This window comes from Trachemys scripta, chromosome 3 (genome assembly GCF_013100865.1).
Source record: "Trachemys scripta elegans isolate TJP31775 chromosome 3, CAS_Tse_1.0, whole genome shotgun sequence".
Lineage (NCBI taxonomy): Eukaryota > Metazoa > Chordata > Testudines > Emydidae > Trachemys > Trachemys scripta.
Genome location: NC_048300.1, coordinates 178,107,301 through 178,126,881, shown reverse-complemented (window position 1 = coordinate 178,126,881; position 19,581 = coordinate 178,107,301). Strand labels below are relative to the sequence as shown.

Sequence of the window (19,581 nt, the reverse complement as noted above, 5' to 3'; positions counted from 1 at the left end):
ATTAAGGGTTTTTACCTGAAGCCACAAAATTGAAGAAATCCGAACTTTTAAGTGGAATGCCATTAGACAGATTTTACCTGAATATGTGCGCATGCAATTTATAACTACTATAAAAAGAGGATATCCACAGGGATATCAGAGGGCTATTCAGAAGCCTCCCTACTAGCACTTTCAACTATTACCATTTATAAGGTCTGCAGGATGAAGACTGTCACTTTTAATGCTTATGAATGCTGCAGGCCCCTGGTCCCAGGGACTTCCATTTAGCCAAGTGAATTCAGTGTTCATTTACTTGCTCCAATAAACTGGATTACATATGCTAAATTGCAGAAGACTCAATGTTCTGCAATACTCAAGCAAAGCAGGATGCTTTAAGAGGACCTAAGTTCCATGGTTTTGTAGATACAAGTCAGAACCTCTAATTTCTAAGATACTTAAAAGAAACTTGATGGATTTTTCCCCACAATATTTATTTTAACACAGTGTACTTTGTGAAGAGTCACAGTTGTTTGTTATAACATGCATTAAAAATACCAGTTTTTTTTTTTTTTTTTTTAAAGAAAAAGAACACAAGTGAACAAAAGTTTTTGTCAAGGTTGACTGATTGACAAAATAGTACCAGGACAAATCATTTTTATATTTACTACAAAGATACTTAACATTCTCACTCAACTGGGTAAATTACATTTGCATTTTTAGTAAATAAAAACACTACATAACTAGTGATTCTGGAAACTCTCTCAAGGGTGAGGGGAAAGTAAAAAAACCCACAAGTTTAGATTAGTTCTCTTTTATTAGGCCAACATTTATGACAGCTAAAACATGGGAGTCTACATTCTTGAACAGGGTTGCTTGACATGCAAGAACAGTGCCTTGTTTTTAAGAGTTATTGTAAATACTACTGCTGAGAGGCAGCACAAGATTATAGTACTTTCAACGTGAAGCTTATTTTATTATTATTCAAGTCTTGCCTAAAGTGTGGCACATTCAAAACATTCTGAACAGCTGGTTAGGAAGGTAGCCAAGATGTAAGAAAGATGTCTGAGCCTCCTTTTCAAGGGCAGCCAACTCTTGTACTGTAGGTGCCAAAATATCCACATGGCCTTGGTTCCCCCCACCAAAAAAAAAAAAAAAAAAAAAGAACCACACTCTAAAGGACATGCTTGAAATAACTTGTCAGCAGTACTTATGTTCAGTTGCAATTGTTCAGAAAGTGAGCTATTCCAATCTTACTAACTTGCTACTGGCAAACTTGCAGCCCTCACCACACACAGTAAATCCTATCTGTTGCAACTAAACTAGAAACAAGTTTTAATTATCTAGACAAAAACCAATAAAAATACCTTCCATAAAATCAGAGTTTAGAAGGTCAGTTTATTTAACTAAATTTATGTGATGGTTAAACACATGCTCCCAGCCATAGATAAATACATACCCACGTTTGCAACTGCCTGAAAAGAACCCACGTCCTTATGTGCAAGCAGACACATTTTTATATAAATTTCTATTTTGAAAAAACAGGAACCTGTATTACCACACAGGGGGACATTACATTTGATGGCCTGCCATGTATCACAGTCATAAAGATATTGGAGGCGGAGTGAAAATAATCATGGATGCTTTGTTTAGTGACACGGACTCTTCCAAAAGGTTACATAAAGAGTAGTTACATAAAAATTACAAGGCTTAGGATAGGGACCATTTTGCCAATTTATTATTGTTATTAAGTCACTCTTTCAAATGTTTCCGCTAATAGACCGAAACATAACTAGACTACCGAACACTAATTAGTTGCTTACCGCCTGTAGCCCTTCTTTGTCCATATGTAACTTTCCCATCGAAGTCATCCACCGGTACTTTTATATCTGGCTCAACTTGGGAAATAGTACAGTTCAGGTGCTCTTCAATTTCGCCCAGCAACTAAGAAAGAAAGAAAGAAAAAAAAAAAAATCAGTCTTAAAGATTCTTTCATTTCTGAAACAAAAGATATTATATTGTTCTAAACCAGTGATTATGTTCAGTGGTTCCAACAGGAGTGGCATACACCCAAGAACGGAGTTTGCCCTGAAAGAAATAAAGGCCCAGAAGTGTATCCATACTAGCTTGGACCAGATGACCTCTTGAGTTCCCTTCGAGCCCTTCACTTCTGTGATTTTATTTCCTCTTCCGGCAGGATTAAGTCTCTCTCTCTAGACAATCCCTGACAGCTGTTTGTGTCTAACCTGTTCTTCAAAGCCTCCAGTGGCAAGAATTCTACAACCTTTCCAGGTAACTTGTTCTATTGCTTAATCTCCCCCTTCCCCTCCTCCCCCCACTTTTTAATATCCAACCTAAATTTCCCTTGTTACAAACTAAGCTGATTAGTTCTTGTTCTACTCTCAGTGGACAGAGAACAACTGATCACTGTTCTCTTTAGAGCCAACTTTTACACTATTTGAAGACTTTTGTCCCCCCGCCCCAAAGTCGTGTTTTCTAAACATGGCCTATTCTTTCAACCATTGCTCACAGGTCATGTTTTTTAAACTTCTTATTTTTGCTGCTCTCTGAACTCTCTATAGTTTGTCTACATCTTTCTTAAAGGGTGGTGCCCAAAAAGTGGACACAGTACTCCAGCTGAGGCCCCACCAATGGTGAGGAAAGGGGAATTACTACCACTCATGTCTTACATATGACACTCCTTTTAATACATCCCAGAATAACCATAACGGTTATAAATCAAGGCACCTTTGAGACTACAAGTAACTCTCTATGGGAAGACCCCTACAGCCATACGGTGCCCCTACTGCAGTGGTTTTCAAACATTTTATATTGGTGAGCCCTTTCACCCAGCAAGCCTCTGATTGGGACTCCCCCCTTATAAATTAAAATGGGGAGGGGAGTAATTTAATTGGAGCTCGGGGCTATCAGCCCCATGGAGCTGACAGCTTGCAACCCCAAGAGGTCATGATGCCCTGTTTGAGAACCCCTTCTACTGACTTTAATGGGGCCGACCCACACAGAATAACTTGTAGGCTGAACCTAACTGCTTATTTTATTACATACAAGGTATTTAATTATATTTCACAAGTGCAAGTTGCCATGAATTTCCAGCTATTTCATATTGGATGTATCCCATTACAAAATCTGTACTTGTATAAAAGTGATATTCTCAGGTTAAGAGGAATGACAGATAAGTAGTCTTAAGAGATACTTCATCTTAGTAAATGAAATGAATTGAATATCATCAGATTTTTAATCCCATTTTATAACCGTTCACAGCATGTGGTTAGGAAGGTGATAAAATGCATTCAGAACCTGCATGTTATTCTGGATACGGAAGATGAGAATAAAAGATTCTCCTATCAGTCTGTGCAATAGCAGCATAATCAGCTGCACTTTAAGTTATCAAAATCTGATTGGGAATTATTGTATGAAGCAATATTACATTCTTGAAATGGACATGCAAACTAATAGTCACCAGTCTATTTGACAAGACCATAAAAGTGAGACATTCTGCTTTCTACTATGTATCAATCAATCATTTTTAAAAAGGACAGTTAAGATGTAATTAAACATTCATTAGCAATATCCTAGCACAATGGAATCACCAGAGTTATTTTATCTGTGAAGACACTGGATGTAAGTCAGTGCCAAAACTAAGAGAATAGAAAAAGGAAAAAAAAAAAAAAGTTCCTGGATATCAACAGGATAATATAATAATCAAAATGAAATTCAGAATGTTTAGATTAAAATGAAATACATATTCCCAACCACCACAATTTTCACTTTAAATATTTTTAAAAAGCCTTCATCCACGGGATTTTGAAACTAACATGATTTATGCTTCAATTAAACAAGACAAACTATAATGTACATTCCTCTCAATCCTTGAGAAACTAATATCAGCTATTTTTCCTTTTAAATAAAAAGGTGATTTTTTGAATAAAAACCAAAATGAAAGATTACCTGCATCTCATTGTACCATATAGTGCAACCTCCATCTTCCTTCAGCCTGGTATTATAGCAACCCTTTCCACGGCTACTACAAACATGATACCACACCTAGACAAGAAGTGAAGAATATGCCACACACACACACAAAAAAAAAAAAAAAACTATTTAATCACATATTAATGCATTATTATTTTCATTAAATCCAGTGTAAGAACTACAATACTCAGTTAAAGATGCAGATGCACTAAACCAAAGTTTAGTATACAAACAAATCAGTGTTTTCCAAAGCAAGAGATTAAGTTAGATATCAGCCACAATAAAACTTCACCCAAACAGCTTTTGTTCTGCCCAGTGCCTCTGCTTTCGGATTAGAATTACCTTCTCTTTTTCTGTTGCCACAAGGGAAATCGCCAGACCCATTCTGAAGTGTTTGAAAAAAAAAAAGTACTTAAATAAATATTTCTAAAGTGCATTTGAAGTATTAAACAAACCCCATAAGACTGATGAAGGTTCCAACATACCTTTCAGCTCTGCCTACTCTCCCAATTCGATGAACGTAGTTTTGCTTTTCATCAGGAAGCGTGACATTGATAACTGCATTTAAAAAAAAAAAAAAGTGGGGACGTTACCACATACAGGAGTAGGACAATTCATAGCGGGAGCACACAACCCAGGTTGTGCTAATTACTTATAGTAATCATACATACTGTTAACTTATTCTGCCTCAGCTCTGCTGGAATCCCTTTTTCATGCATATGCAACACAGTTTTACAGAGTAACAAAACAGTTGACAGGACAAGTTACCTTTAATAAAAAAGATTTTTTTTTTTTTTTTTTTTTTTTTTTCTTGTTTCAAACCTCCATCCCCCCCAAAATCGTAGCCAGCTCAGGTAGCAACACCTATAGTTAAGGTTGCTCAACACTTCACAGTACAAGACTGTTTTCTGGGTCCCCCCTCCCAGAAAAATATAAGTGATTTCATAGTTAAAGACTGCAACATCACACATACATATACAAGATGGCCATATTAAGATTGCCCATGCACTTCCTAATATTCAAGTGCTTCATTTTGTAACCTTAAAGTTTTAGTGTAGTTATATATTCGGTTTAAACAGTTTGCATATTCACATACTTAAGCAAATCCTTACAGAGTTCCATAGCTAAAAATTCATGTGTTAATCATATTTAGACTTCTTACCATAAGGAACACCACGGATATCAATTCCTCTAGCAGCTACATCGGTGCAGATCAAGAATCTGACATCTCCTTTCTAAGGAAAAATTGAATTCATAGTTAAACCCACTACAGTTTTTAAAAACAAAAATCCCCCCTCCCCTGTCACTGCAATGGCCTTTAAATAGAGTATCCTTTGAGAGTTGGGTTACTTATTTAGCCTAATGTTAGGTTCCTTAAAAAAAAAAAAAAAAATTGGTCCTAGTCTTTAGAAGCTATACACAATCAATTACACTAACTTAATTACAGGAACAACATGTCACAAGGGTTTAGACAATAGTGAACAGTTACATCCTGGGCCTCTGGCTTGATGAGCCATTTTAATGTGGATGCTCCTAAAATTGGAGGACTGGCCATACACATTAATAACATAAGCCATGCTTTAAGAAGACACCATGTATGACATTACAAGCCCTATCCCATGGCCACAAGAGCCAACTATTTCCTTATAACTTCAGGTAAGTAGGCAGGCTACTAAAAGTAGTAATTTTTCCACATTCCATACTGCATTGTGAAGGACTTGTTCACCCTGCTCTGGAACTCTGAGTAGCATGAAACGGAGAAGTAGTTGGGCAAAATGGCAGATACACTTTGCATACTGTTCTCTCAATCCAGATATTACAAGGCCCTTTGGTATCAGACAGCCTCATATGAAATAAACACCCTTATTGCAATGGTCTGGGAGTATTGCAGTTCCACATCAAGTCATCCTGGTTCAGATTTTTTGGGGACTAAGAAGCACCGTAACATAGCCTGTTTTTTTACCTTAAATCTTTCCAAGTTTTGTTTTCTTTCATGAGGTTTTCTGTCACCATGCAGACAGACACATGAGAACTGATGTCCTTTCCTATCTGGGCCTGAAAAAAGTTAGGTTATTAATATTCTATTAAACAGAGAATAAAAATATACAAACCATTCAATAATCACACTGACAGCATACTACAAATATACAGAAGTTTAAGTCCAGAACTTATGGGTGACAGTATTCAGATGTTGTACAAAGATGACTTCTATGAGAAGAGGTTTTAAATGTCAGGCAGAAGATACAGTTCAGACATATCACAGTAACATACTATTTTGTTACAGGGCAGTCATTTTAAGCCTTTTTTTGGAAGGTATAAGTGACACACAGCAAGTAAGTTTTATCAGCATCTAAATACGTTTTACAGTACATGGATCTCAAGTGCCAAGAGGCCAAGAAAAGTTTGGTGATCACAGTATGCCATCAACACAGGTGAGCAACTAGTGGTTAACTAATGTTACAGCTTTCAGAAAATTTTATAATTAAGATCTGAAACACTCTGAAAGAAGAACAAAAAACCATTTGATATAAACATCAGGTGTTAGTATTTCTTTAAAGAAAGCAAAAAAGTGAAAGACTATTTCAAGCCTAAACAGTCAATTTTGAGACATCAATAAAATGGATTAAATAAGTTTAAGATGAGAAATATTACCTCCTCCTTGTTGCATAAAGTATTGCTCCATGTTATCACAGTCTATTTTAGTTCTGCAGAAAATAATTGCTTGATCCATCTTGTGTTCCTTAATTGCTCGAACAGCATACTCTCCCTTTAGTATTTTAATAGCTTCAGACCACATTTCTGAGTATAACAAGAGATGTTTCTCACTCAAACCATTTATAAAAATGCTATTTTCCAAGTTTGTTACTATACAGTTTTCTGAAGGCTGCTTTGAACACTTATCACGGAAACCAGGTATATTAGTATGAATGGGTGCAATAGGCCAAGTCTGCAGCACTCACATTCTCCTGCCCCAAAGAAAAAGGGCAAAGAATTCTCTTCCCCCAGCAAGAGTTAAATACCTCTCATGGGGAAGTTAACCTGAGTGGCTGAGAGGTGTCTGCAGACTCAGGCAGACATCCCTGCCTCAGTTATATTCAGATTTCATTTTCAAGCTTTTCTTTGCAAACTTGAGGACTAGAAACTCAAGCTTTTTTCCTATTTGACTATGACCTAATCACTTGACTCCAGGAGCGGAGATATGCTATACCTTTTTGTAGGGTCTCTCTCTCTCTCTCTATGCAGCCCAACTGTGCCTCAGGATATCTTCTAAAGCAGGGGTGGGCAAACTTTTTGGCCCAAGGGCCACATCTGGGCAGAGAAATTGTATGTAGGACCATGAATTTAGGGCTGGGGCAGGGGTTGGAGTGCAGGAGGGGTTCAGCAGGGGGTTGGGTACAGGGTACGCCGCTTACACTGAGTGGCTCTGGGGTAGCAGCAGCGCGCAATGGGGCTAAGGCAGGCTCCATGCCTGCCCTGACCCCTCACCACTCCCGGATGTGGCAAACATGTCTGGCAATGGCTCTTGGGGGTGGGGTGGGGTGGGGCGGGGCAGGCAGCTCTGCTGCACGGTGCCCTCACCTGCAGGTATCATCCCTGAAGCTCCCATTGGCTGCGGTTCCCCATTCCTGGCCAATTGGAACTGCAGGGGACGGTGCCTGCAGGCAAGGGCAACACACGGAGCCCTCTGCTCCCCCTCCCCCAGGGGTTGCAGAGATGTGGTGCCAAGTGCATCTGGGAGCAGCGCGGGGCCAGGACAGGCAGGGAGCCTGCCTTAGTCCCGCTGCGCCATGGGGCTGGCAATCCCACAGGCTGGATTGAAAGCCCTGACCGGCCGGATTCAGCCCACAGGTCGTAGTTTGCCCTCCCCGTTCTAAAGAATACTATTTCAAAAGCCATTCCTCGGATACCAAAATGTTGTTAAGAACTCAGGGTAAGTTCAATTACCTGGACTGTTAACACCAGGCCTTGTATTATCTTTTGCATGTACCTCATCAGTCTAAAAAGGGGGGGGGGGGGGGAAAAAGGAAAAAAAAAGTTAATTATAGCAGTGCCTTCATAACTACAGTAGTATGCACAAGTAGCATCAATCTCATCAATAGCTTGCTATTTGCATTTAATTTATTAAGCACCAACAATCTACTTGGTGTTCTATGACACAATAAGACAGCCACTGCTCCAAAGGCCTTGTCTAACATTAGCAAGCACCAAAGGTGAAGTTCTTGTCCCAATAGAATCAATGGGAGTATTGCTATTAGACTTGCCAACCTCCAGGATTGTGCTGGAATCTCCAGAAATTAAACATCAATCTTTCATTAAAGATTAGGTCATGTGATGAAACCTCCAGGAATATGCCCAACCAAAATTGGCAACACTAATTGCTATCAACTTAATCTAAAGTGAAATTTTTGAACTGAGTTTTCAGATCAATTTTCCTACCTCTAGGCCAAAAGTAGTTTTAATTTAAGGACATTTAGTGTTTGTTTTTAAGTGTGTAATGCACACAATTACAGAATTTTTTATTCCAAGTTCTCAAAGTCAATGCTTATTTTATAGATATTGCTTTACTTCTATGTTTCAGTTTACCTACTCCAAGAACAGAGCAAATCAATTGCATGGCAGGAATTAAAATTCTCATGTTCTTGACTTTCAGTCTCATGCTCCTTTCTCTAACTTAAATTGCTTCTCTGTAACTGCTGAAAGGGAAACTACAGTATTTTGAGGAAGAGAGTTACAAAATTTAGCTGATTCAGGATTTAAAGATATACTTTTTTTGAAGTACTTAAATACAAAAAACAGTAAAATTCAAAGTCAACAAAAAACACAAGAAAGCTAATGGTCAAAAATAGCTTTGTTTATTTTTAAAACCAGAACAAAGCCCATCAGGAGAAAATACTCCACTAGAGAAGTCAGTAATAAGTAGTGAGGTAAGCTAGTCCACATTGGTTACTAAAGCAACTCTCCTGAAAGCTGAATAGTGAGAGTCACATTAATTTTAGCCAAGGCAGGAAAAAAAACACCACATCCCCACCATGACCAGCTACACGAGAGCAACAGGAAAGTTTATATTACCATTGCCAAGTATTTATTTTTACGGAGCGTTAGGATATAGATATTCAGGCCTGTCTGCAAAGGCCTATACTTTAAGAATTTAGGTGTATTCTTATCACTTAGCTAATTACAGAGGTACAAAACAAGAATCAAAATCAGTCTGCCTGTTTATAGGCCTTCTCTCACTAGGATAGTCCAAAGCCTTGTTCTTAGGCTAAGGCTTTTGGCTAAACAGCAGGGGCAGCCATAAGGTGGGAAGCGAACGATCACGTCCTCAGTCACAATGAAATAAGGCAGTTTTGGGCTGTTAAAAAGGTGATTCGATCCATCACCTCCAGATAAAGGGAAGAGCCTAGAAAATGTAAGAGGAAATTTAGTTTGATAGTTTTCTGTTTGGTAAGAACTCACTTATCAATAGACACAGCTGGGAAACCCTTATGTCTTTATAGGTGTAGTTGTGAAATCCTCACTTCTGTATTGTTTTATTATTACAGTTTCCACTTTGCTATTATTTGCATGGTCTGTCTGGTTCACACCCAACAAAATTAATTATACAGCAGACAGAAACAATTAAGGTGGTGGGATATAATTGGTTAGATAATCATGTTACAATATGTTAGGATTGGTTAGTTATATTTCAGTAAAATGATTGGTTAAGGTATAGCTAAGCAGAACTCAAGTTTGACAGCACACTATATAGTAAATCAGGAAGTGGAGGGGTGGGAAATTGGAATCATGTTTTGCTAAGGGGGGAATTAGGAACAGAGACTGGAACAGGGACACAGGCAAAGCTCTGTGGTGTCAGAGCTGGTAAGGGGGACACTGAGGAAGGAAACTGGAATCATGCTTGCTGGAAGTTCACCCAAATAAACATTGAATTGTTTGCACCTTCGGACATTGTTGCTCTCTGTTCATGCAAGAAGGACCAGGGAAGTGAGAGGGTGAAGGAATAAGCCCCCTAACATGGAGTTTGTAGAAACCTATTCAAAAGAGTATACAAGTATGCTAGTTATGGAGAAATGTGTAGGCAAAAAGGGAAAATCCTTGTTTTCTAAAAACATTTTTTTCTCTGAAAAAGCCAAACAAGAAGTTGAGGGGGGAAAAAACAATAAAAACCCAACACACTATGTAAATTTAGGGAATGACCTTTAAAAGCAAGTTTCAGCTATATTGACAAACACAGGTCTCCCTCCAGTGGTTAATTTAAGACCTACCACATTCTATATCATAACCACAAATTTTTGGCTATAGAATGATCTCAAATCTCGGTGAGTTTTTAAGTAACTAAGTACTTTACCCTCAACTCAATAAGGATAAGTTTTCATCAGATATCTTAATTCAAACACTGCAAACAAGTTTGCCAAACCAACCTCGCTTCTCCATTTCACCTTGAAATGGTTTTGTAAAGAGGAAAATTTGCCTCTGGCTAGAAATGCTGGGGTCTAGCCATCCTCCTTGTGGGGTTAAGGATAGTCAGAGGTTTTATCAGGGAAAATGAGTCTTTATGAAACTTCAAATCCAACCCTGGGCAAGAAAATAGTTTTCCCTTCCCCAGGTTAGCCAATAACTGCAGGCAGGGGCATTGTGAAGTATGAAGGTACTTGAAGTAATCGTCAAGGAAGATATCTGCTCTTGCCAAAGAAACATGAGACCTCCTCAGAGCAGGTTTGCCTCCTCAAGCACAAATAAATGCCAGTAGATCTAAAAGATCAAGCTCCCCAGTTAAAGGGCAGACTGGGCACACAGAAGCTACTGAGAATTTTCGGTAGTGGTGGAGGAGCTGGAAAATAGAGTTCCTGGGCTCCAGTTGTGAGGCTACAAGATCAGAGTGATCACTGCCTCTAATTATTTTGTTTAGGGTAGCAGGGAATAAGGTCAGTTGTCCACATCTCACAGAAGAGAAACTTACTCCTAATTCTGTGCTGCAGTGGGGCTGGATTGCACCAGAACGGCATGCCAGCATTTTTGCTGCATGAAGGATGTCATTTTGTTCTTAAAAATGGCAGCCTCTATAGCATAATTTCACACCCACCCACCCACCCAGCATGGAGGATGTCATTTGGTAGAGCAAAAGGTCAACCTCTGTACAGCATGCATGTAAGGTCACATTGTCAGAGGTATTCTGGTGGTTGCCCATTCAGGACTACACCCCTGTATTATTTGAAATGTAAGTCTTAACTATTAAAATTCCATCAAATGAAGAGTTTAAAGAGCAAGAAATTACAAAAAAAAAAAAAATCTGTAAGTGTCATTTAGCCAGACAAAACCGGTCCACCTGAAACAAAAGCCTGGAATTAATCAGCCAAAACTGACACTGCAATTGCCAATCTCCATCTGTAAAGCCCATTAGGGTAGTTGGACTCAATAAGGGCATGGACCACTACAGCAAGGTCTACATTAGAAAGGCTATTTACAGACTTCTGACCAGTCACAGATGAAAGATAATATAGGCCACATGTCTGGGGCTATGGAACACTAGCAAAAAAAAAATATCAGGTATAATGCTGTCCTCTGCAACTCAAACTCATTAAAGTTTGCTGGCAATCAGGTCTCATCCAGATTTCTATTTGAGTCAGGCACTGCGATTGCAATAGTCTTGCAGAATTGGAGTTTTATTAGATCTACAATATTATGTTGACAACATGAACTTTACACTACAATCAATATGCCAAATTCTATATTCAGATACATGCAGCCATTTCAACAGGCTACAGTGGCAGTTGGTCCGATATGGTTAAGTTCAGGTTCTAGCAGTCACTGTGTAACCTGAAAGCAAGAGTGTTTTTGTTTTTTAATTCAGTTTCTTCTACTGTGGTCAAATAGGTAATTACAAACCGCTTACCCTAATATGATTCTTGCCAAGCCTTTCCCATAGTTTGTCACTTTTGGGATTCACAGGAACAACAACGTGGTGCACAGTTTCTGGGACAGAATCCTCTCCTTTTAAGTCAACCCAAGTGGGGAAATGCATGATCTTCTCAGACAGTTTCTTCACATCAAAAGAATGTAGAGTTGCAGAACACACAATAACCTTAAGAAAAATACAGACACTTTAGGGCAAGAAGTTTTACCAAAGCCACAAACACCATAGCAGGTGACTCTTACTGGTCAAGAGTTTAGGTGGAGAGAATAAAATCCAGAAGGGTCTTGTAAGTTGGTGACAGTAGTGTGGTGTCATGCAGAGAACTTTTTGCCTTCCTACTTCTGACACTAGAGAGACTGATGGAAACCAGCCATATGAAGAACTTTCTGGTCAAGTCAAATAATTACTCCATTTTTCCTCTAAAAAGCAACTGCCCAGTCATTCCTGGTCAAGGAAAGCAGCATTATTGGCAGCTGAAGAAGAGGCAACACAGAGCAGAAATGAAATAACAGTTTCTCAGATATATACATCACATGGGTACTTTACAGTTTTACAGATTTCTGAATGTGGACTTCAGGGTTGCCATGTATCTGTTCCAAGTATAATTTTCATATCAAAATGCCTACAGTAATACTGCAGATTATGAAAGTGGTTTTATCACACTCCTAATTTGAGTTACACCTAGAACCAAGTAGCAGACTATAGATCTAGTGTGTGGATGGGGAAGAGAAGGGGGGGGGGTGAAGGGGGAAAAAGTCATGCTCTTTTTTCATAATGAGGAAGTACACAACTCTTGATAGCATTGTAGGTAGTTTCCAACTTACAAATGTTTTCTTTTCAAATCGAAAGAAAGCTGTCCTTTAGTAAGAGTATATTAAAATAAAAATAAAAATATAATGTAAAAATGTATGTTTCGCTTTACATTTTTTAGTTCAGTTCAAAACTAGCATCTTAAAATTACTCAAGATAACCAACCATTTCAGCCCATCAATGAAAGCCATGAAGGACCAGCAGATGTATTAAGGTATTAAGCTGTACCCAGTTACCCCTGTGTTGAGCCCAACAACTTGCGAACAAACCTTAAAACAAATAAAAGAGAAAGTGAACAGAAAAGTATTAACTACCCCATAAAAGAAAAAAGTGCACCACACTGGAACTGTTATATTTCAACAGCTTGTAACATGTTAAAAGTGATTGCTGATTACAATAGAGAGCATTATACCTGCAGTCTTTTTCCATCTGAAGTTATCTGAGGAATCTGACCATGGATTCTGTTTATGAAGTCTGAATAACCTTGGAGAAGGAGGCCATCCTACATTGGGAATCAAAGAGAGAAGCTACAACACCTTTTGCTAATCTACTTCAATTAGACAAACAAATATTAGGATATAGACTTTGATGCTCTTTTTAAAACTCTCTTGTCTGGCTAGGACAGCATTACCAAAAGGGAAGAATCCTAAGACTCAAATTTATTTAAAGTGGATCTTGACTAAAATGAAAGTGGGTGGACACAAACAAACCCTCCAGACCAGCTGCTGCACTTTAAAATTTACTCTACTTAAATAAAGTGAACAAGGAAACCTGAAATAGCACCACTGTAGCTTTTTGAGTAGAGCAAAATTTCAGAATAGCCCACACAATTTCAAGAACTGATAAAAATCAGATTTTGAGGAAAACAAAAAAAACAAAAAAGAAGCCAACAATTAGGAAAAACTAGTTTATTTTAATCAATACCTAAAACCCACTTGAAAAAAAAAAAAAGTCCATCTTAATTTCCTTCAAACCACCCAAAATTAGCGTCAAAGCTAGATTTTGAAAACGAACTAAAGTCAGACGTGCGATGCTTGTGACTGCAGCTGTATAAACTCAGCCTACGTAGTATTTTCAAAGTTAGTAAATTAGGTATTTTTCCATAGTACTTTTTTGGAATTTGGCATTAAATCGTATTACCACATCAAATCTTGTGATACCAGCTTCTACCCAAGGGCTTTGTACGTTCACAAAGCTGCCTTTGAGGCTGCTACTTCCATGCAAGATTCCTGTGTCACAAGGTGAAATAACTTTTTTTGGGAGAGTAGCCATTTAAGTTTTTCTGAAGGTGAAGCTTTTTGAAAGCCTTCTGACCACTCACGGTCTCCCCATTTCAGGTAGAGGACTAGCTCAGTCCACACCTTGGATGCAATGCAAGCGCAGGCATTGAGCATGCTGCATTTACAAAACACTAACCAGGATAACTAACCCTGAAACACAAGGATGTTGAACTGTCAATGCATTTAAATACATAATTGCTTTAACTCTAGGGCAGGGGTCGGCAATGTTGGCACGCGGCTTGCCAGGGTAAGCACCCTGGTGGGCCGGGCCAGTTTATTTACCTGCTGACGCGGCAGGTTTGGCCGATCGCGGCTCCCACTGGCCGCAGTTCGCCGTCCTGGGCCAATGGGGGCAGCAGGAAGTCGTGGCCAGCTCATCCCTCGCCCTTGCTGCTTCCCGTCACCCCCATCGGCCCGGGACCGCGAACCATGGCCAGTGGGGGCTGCGATCGGCCGAACCTGCTGCATCAGCAGGTAAATAAACTGGCCCGGCCCACCAAGGTACTTACCCTGGCAAGCCGCGTGCCAAATGTTGCTGACCCCTGCTCTAGGGCAATGAAAACTTCATCTAACTTCTAACAGTAAATCAAATTGCCACAGATAAGTTTTGTTCTTACAAACAATACCACAATGTATAAAGCTAAATATTAGTTATTTTCTTTACTTACAGCTTCATCAAGAACCAGGAATCTAACTTGAGATAAGTTAAGCTTTCCAGTTGACACCAAGTCATCCAATCTTCCAGGGGTTCCTACAACTATGTCCACCTATAAAATATAAAAGGGTTTTTAAGTACATTTAGCAAGTCAAAATTTAACATGAATTTATGAAGTTCCATGCAGAGCCAAGTGTAGCGATCAATTAAGGTAGCACAACCCTTCCCACTGAATGACCCAGTTTTCAGTTGCTTATAACTTCGCCAAGCTTTAATCATTTCAGCTGAAATTTGCCATTCCCACTATCTGGTTCACATGGAATATCTTTGGAAAATTTCAGCTTCAATTGTTCAGCTATTTCAGACAACAAGGTTGATGAACTTAAGAGGTATTGCCCCCCCCCCCCTTTTTTTTTTTTTTAAAAAAACACAACTTCCAGTCATTTAACGGAGAAGCTCCAAGTCCTCTATGCATTGATGCAGAGATTGGATATTTTACAAGGGGGAGAATCACGTTTGTGATCAGTGAGATGATTTTTGCCATTCCTCTAACAATATATCTAAAATTTGGCCAAGCCAAAAAACACAAAAACAGACAAAAACCAAACCAAACACCCCCTCCTCCCCCAATAAAAACAAAAGCCCCTTAAACAGGGCTTTGGAGCTGTGCTCTGGCTCTGCTCCAGCTCCAGGCAAAAACCTGCAGCTCCACTGCTCCGGAGCTGCTCTGCGCTCCAGCTCCGCTCCAAACCCACCTCAGTTAACACATGCTTTGTAGAGACCTGTTAGAGGTTGGCAGCTAACTTCACTGAAGATTCATCTACACACCAAAAAGCTCCTATACACACACCAGCCAGACATACTGTATCCATGCTATCCACTAAAGAATGGCTGAACATACTTCATCCAAGCAGGACTTTCCTTACAATTGCTCCTTGCATCAGCTGGGGCTATTTGGGGCTCTGGGCACAGGAACTGAAAACAGGGAAACCATCTCTATTATGCTCTCAATGCTAGTGCACAGGCAGCAAGGAAAAGGAGGAGAAAGCACCTGTTTGAATGCTGATGGGAGAGTAATATGGGGGTGGGGCTTGGATAGGAGTTATGGGGATGTGGGGCCAGATGATAGCACTAGGGCAGAATGCTCTATTGGCTATAGAGCACACTCTCCTATAGAGCCAGAATTTGAACCCAAGAACGTTCAGTCCCTACACTCCGTCGGCAAATACCCATGAAACCCATTCATAAACTGTACATGACACCCCCCTCTAGGGGCTGATCCACTTCTGCTATCAGTTCCTCCATTTGCTTAAGTGGAGAAGGTCTGCTGTGGCCTCTAAGGGTTCAAACACACTCTTTATAACCTACACAATAGAAATTACTGTAATAAAAAAACTGAAAAAAGACTGCAAAGTCAAGCACCCAAATGCCAGGAAAAGCCAGCATTAAGGCTGCCTGTACAACCTTATTTGGCCCCCTGGTATGTAAGCATTATATGATACAGTATTTAATTACATGACCACACACTATTTCCCCCCCCACACAGGATCCTAGCCTTGTTTAGTGAGCAGGATGGATGGTGTTCAGGGAATGAACCAGGGTGAAGTAATGAATGAGGCGGTTCTCTCTAGGCACAAAGTCAAATGTATTCCAATGCATTTTACAGATACATATGGGATTTGTTTCCCCCATCAAGAACTGTAGTCAGTTCTGGGGTCAAACAGTAGCAGGTTAGCACAGACACACTAAACAAAAGTGTAAGACTGAAAATGAATAATAGACTGCAGAGAACATTTAGGCAAACAATGTTAGACACTACCTATTAGTATGCACCAGAAAGAGGATTCTAATTTGTAAATCTCTTGTGTCTGAAGAGGTGGAAACTGCCCTTTTCACTAAATCTATAAAGCAGGTAGAGCATAGTAAAAGTTAGAATAGCTTTAGGACACTAATAACGACAGTGCTATAGGATTGTTAGTTACTGTATGTGCTTAGGACCTTGGTTTTTACAACTCATCTGAAAGATGGTACCTTCAGCAGCACAATGTTTAACACCATGCTGGGGCTCAGGTTCTGATTCAATTCAGAAAGAAAATCATTTCCTTCAGTGCCTGTATTTTCCCTAAACATATCCCCGACAAGAATGATGCCAGTTAGCTTAGGAGACCTGACAGGATTATGGCTGGAGGCAATACAATTCTGTCTTGGTCTATGAGTTACCTTACTCATCAATGCACCAGCTTTTCTTACAGAACATAAGGTTTGTATTTCCCCCACACCCGCCAGGTTTAATTCTGCTAGTTTCCAGACACCCAATTAAGGCTCTAAGTTTTCAGGCCCATGTGTCTCAATGCCCAAAGCAAAAAACTATTTAGTGTTACAGTAAGCCAGTGTTACCATGGCCTACATGGGTATTACAACAACAGCATGACAGCAAAGCTTATCTAATGAAACCCTTCCTCACATCTCCTCCAAAACAGGGGAAATAGGGAGGAGGAGGAGGAAATGACAAAGTAGGATCCTTTTTTGGTGAAAAACCAATAGATGCAGTTTCCTAACTAATCTAGAGACAGAACACAATTCCTGAAAAGCAGTACACATTTAGATATTGGGTACACAGCTACAAATATGAATTTTCTTAGTTTTTTGGAGAAAAACTTTTTTTCAGAACTGAATGACCAAAGATAACCGGCTTAATACAAATTATAAGCTATTTGCCTTACCTGGCTTAATTTGATCAATTTCTCGTTCTGAAGGGAAATAAACACTAGAATACCACAGTAGTTGGGCAACATACCACTCATTTCATTTGATCAGCCTTACAGAAGCAATATGGAGTGCAACATTGTCAGGGAATTTGGGCTGTGGAACACCACAACTATAAACTAAGTTAGAGATGAGCACACAACTTACACCGTTTTCCAGAACGGAAAGCTGATCTCTTGCAGCAACACCACCAATAATTAGGAGCTCCCTAAAATGGAACAGAAAATAGGAAACTTAAGTTTTTGAAACTTTTATATTTGTATGTCAGACATCTTATTCTACAGACTGTAGACCTTCGCATATCCATCAGAGTAACTAACCAGCTGGCTTGGAAGTCTGTACACCATTATCTATATGTACCTCATGCTAGAGAATGGTGTTTAAGGAGATTACACAGAGCTCTTCTTCACCTCTGTGTGCGCTTGAAAGCTTGTCTCTCTCACCAACAGAAGTTGGTCCAATAAAAGATATTACCTTACCGACCTTGCCCCTCTAATATCTTGGGACCAAGACTGCTATAACACTGGATACATTTAAAGAGACTGTTTTTTTCTTGATGCTTAGTTTAAAACAATTAATAGCACTGGACAAAATTGTGGCCTACAATACATATGCACATATTTAAGACCAGAATGTGATTCATTTTGTTGAATTCCAGGAGCATGAATGTCAAACAGTAGCAAAAATGTTTGGGGGGGGGGGGGGTGAAATTACTAGAGTGACAAATGCATTAAATATTCCTATCCTTTCAAGAGAGATGTACAAGATTAAATGTACACTATGTAACTTTTTATAGCATGTTAAATTACGTTCTCAGAAGTTAGGAAACATGCATCATTATGAATGCAGTGAGCTATGCATACACTAATATCTTATAGCTCTACAATTCAGTTCCCTCTTTTTAAATGTAGTCTTGAGATTTCTAATGTTTCATTTGATAAAAATATTTTGTAGGTTAAAAAAAAAAAAAAAAAAAAAAAAGACCACACACACTTAAAACCACACCACCACCACAATGAGCATCCACATACAAACCAAGAGACTTTGCTCTGATCACACTAAAGCAAAAGAAACATAGGTCTATTGTACTAGTTCATTTATAATGGTGCTATAACAACCTGAGAAAGCAAAACAAGGAGAACTAATAATTGATAACATTAAGACGGCTGAGGTACTTAATGCCTATTTTGCTTCAGTGAGAAGAAGTATGGTGGCTAGTTACTCTATATAATTAATATTAACAAGGGGGAAGGAACACATGTAAAAATAGGGAAAGACAAGGTCAAAAGAACATTTAGGTTAATTATATCTACATTTAAGGTGACAGAACCTGATGAAATTCATCCTATGATACTTAAGGAACTAGCTGAAACAGAGAACTAGAAAAGGGCAAACACAGATAGGTGCTATAAGAAGGGGAACAAAGAGGATCCAAAGAATGATAGACCAGTCAGCCTAACTTCAATACCTGTAAACATACCAAAACAAATTATTAAACATTTTGTAAGCACCTAGATGATAATGGGTTATGAGGAATAGTCAGCATGGATTTACTGGAAACAAATCATGCCAAACCAACCTAATTTCCTTCTCTGACATGGTTACTGGCCTAGTGGATTTAGGTTTTGGATAACGGAGTGGAGAGTCCGCTTATAAAATATGCTTATGACATCAAGCTGAGAGGGGTTGCAAGAACTTTGCAGGACAGGATTAGAATTCAAAACAACCTTGACAACTGGGGAATTGGTCTGAATTCAACAAGTACAAACGACTATACTTGGCGGGGGACGGAAATAAAAACACAACTACTACCTGGGGAATAACTGGCTAGGTGGTGGTACTTTAGGAAAGGTTCTGGAGGCTAGAATGGATAAACTGAATGAGTCAACAATGTGATGCAGTTGTGAAAAAGTCTCTTATTCTGGGCTGTATTCATGCAGGAGTGTCATATGTGAGAGGTAGTTGTCCTGCTCTACTTGGCACTAGTGAGGCCTCAGCTGGAGCACTGTGTCCAATTCAGAGCATCACCCCTTAGAGGTAGGGACAAACTGAAGGGAGTCCAGAGGAGATCAACAAAAATTAATTGTTAGGGTCCACTGAAGTTAGGAATAAATAAATAAATTGGCTTAATCTGCAACATCAGAGATTTAGGCTAGGTACTAGGAAAAGTTTCTAAACTATATGGGTAA

The 19,581-nt window shown here is 39.2% G+C and overlaps 1 protein-coding gene across 3 annotated transcripts in view; it reads right to left on the bottom strand.

The window, feature by feature from the left end:
• Positions 1-774: 774 nt before the first annotated feature.
• DDX1 (DEAD-box helicase 1) overlaps positions 775-19,581 on the bottom strand; it is a 34,795-nt gene continuing 15,988 nt past the window's right edge. For 2 of the 3 annotated variants that reach the window (XM_034766534.1, XM_034766536.1), the window contains exons 14-25: positions 17,540-17,600; positions 14,640-14,738; positions 13,104-13,193; positions 11,861-12,049; positions 7,915-7,966; positions 6,622-6,768; positions 5,933-6,024; positions 5,132-5,204; positions 4,455-4,527; positions 4,312-4,354; positions 3,946-4,041; positions 1,759-1,920 (exon numbers count right to left, since the gene is read on the bottom strand). In XM_034766534.1, coding sequence (XP_034622425.1) covers positions 1,774-1,920; positions 3,946-4,041; positions 4,312-4,354; positions 4,455-4,527; positions 5,132-5,204; positions 5,933-6,024; positions 6,622-6,768; positions 7,915-7,966; positions 11,861-12,049; positions 13,104-13,193; positions 14,640-14,738; positions 17,540-17,600 — 1,162 coding nt within the window. In that variant the 3' untranslated portion in view covers positions 1,759-1,773. Of the gene's footprint in view, positions 1,108-1,758; positions 1,921-3,945; positions 4,042-4,311; positions 4,355-4,454; positions 4,528-5,131; positions 5,205-5,932; positions 6,025-6,621; positions 6,769-7,914; positions 7,967-11,860; positions 12,050-13,103; positions 13,194-14,639; positions 14,739-17,539; positions 17,601-19,581 lie in introns of those variants that run through there. The other variant, XM_034766537.1, reaches the window with a different exon arrangement.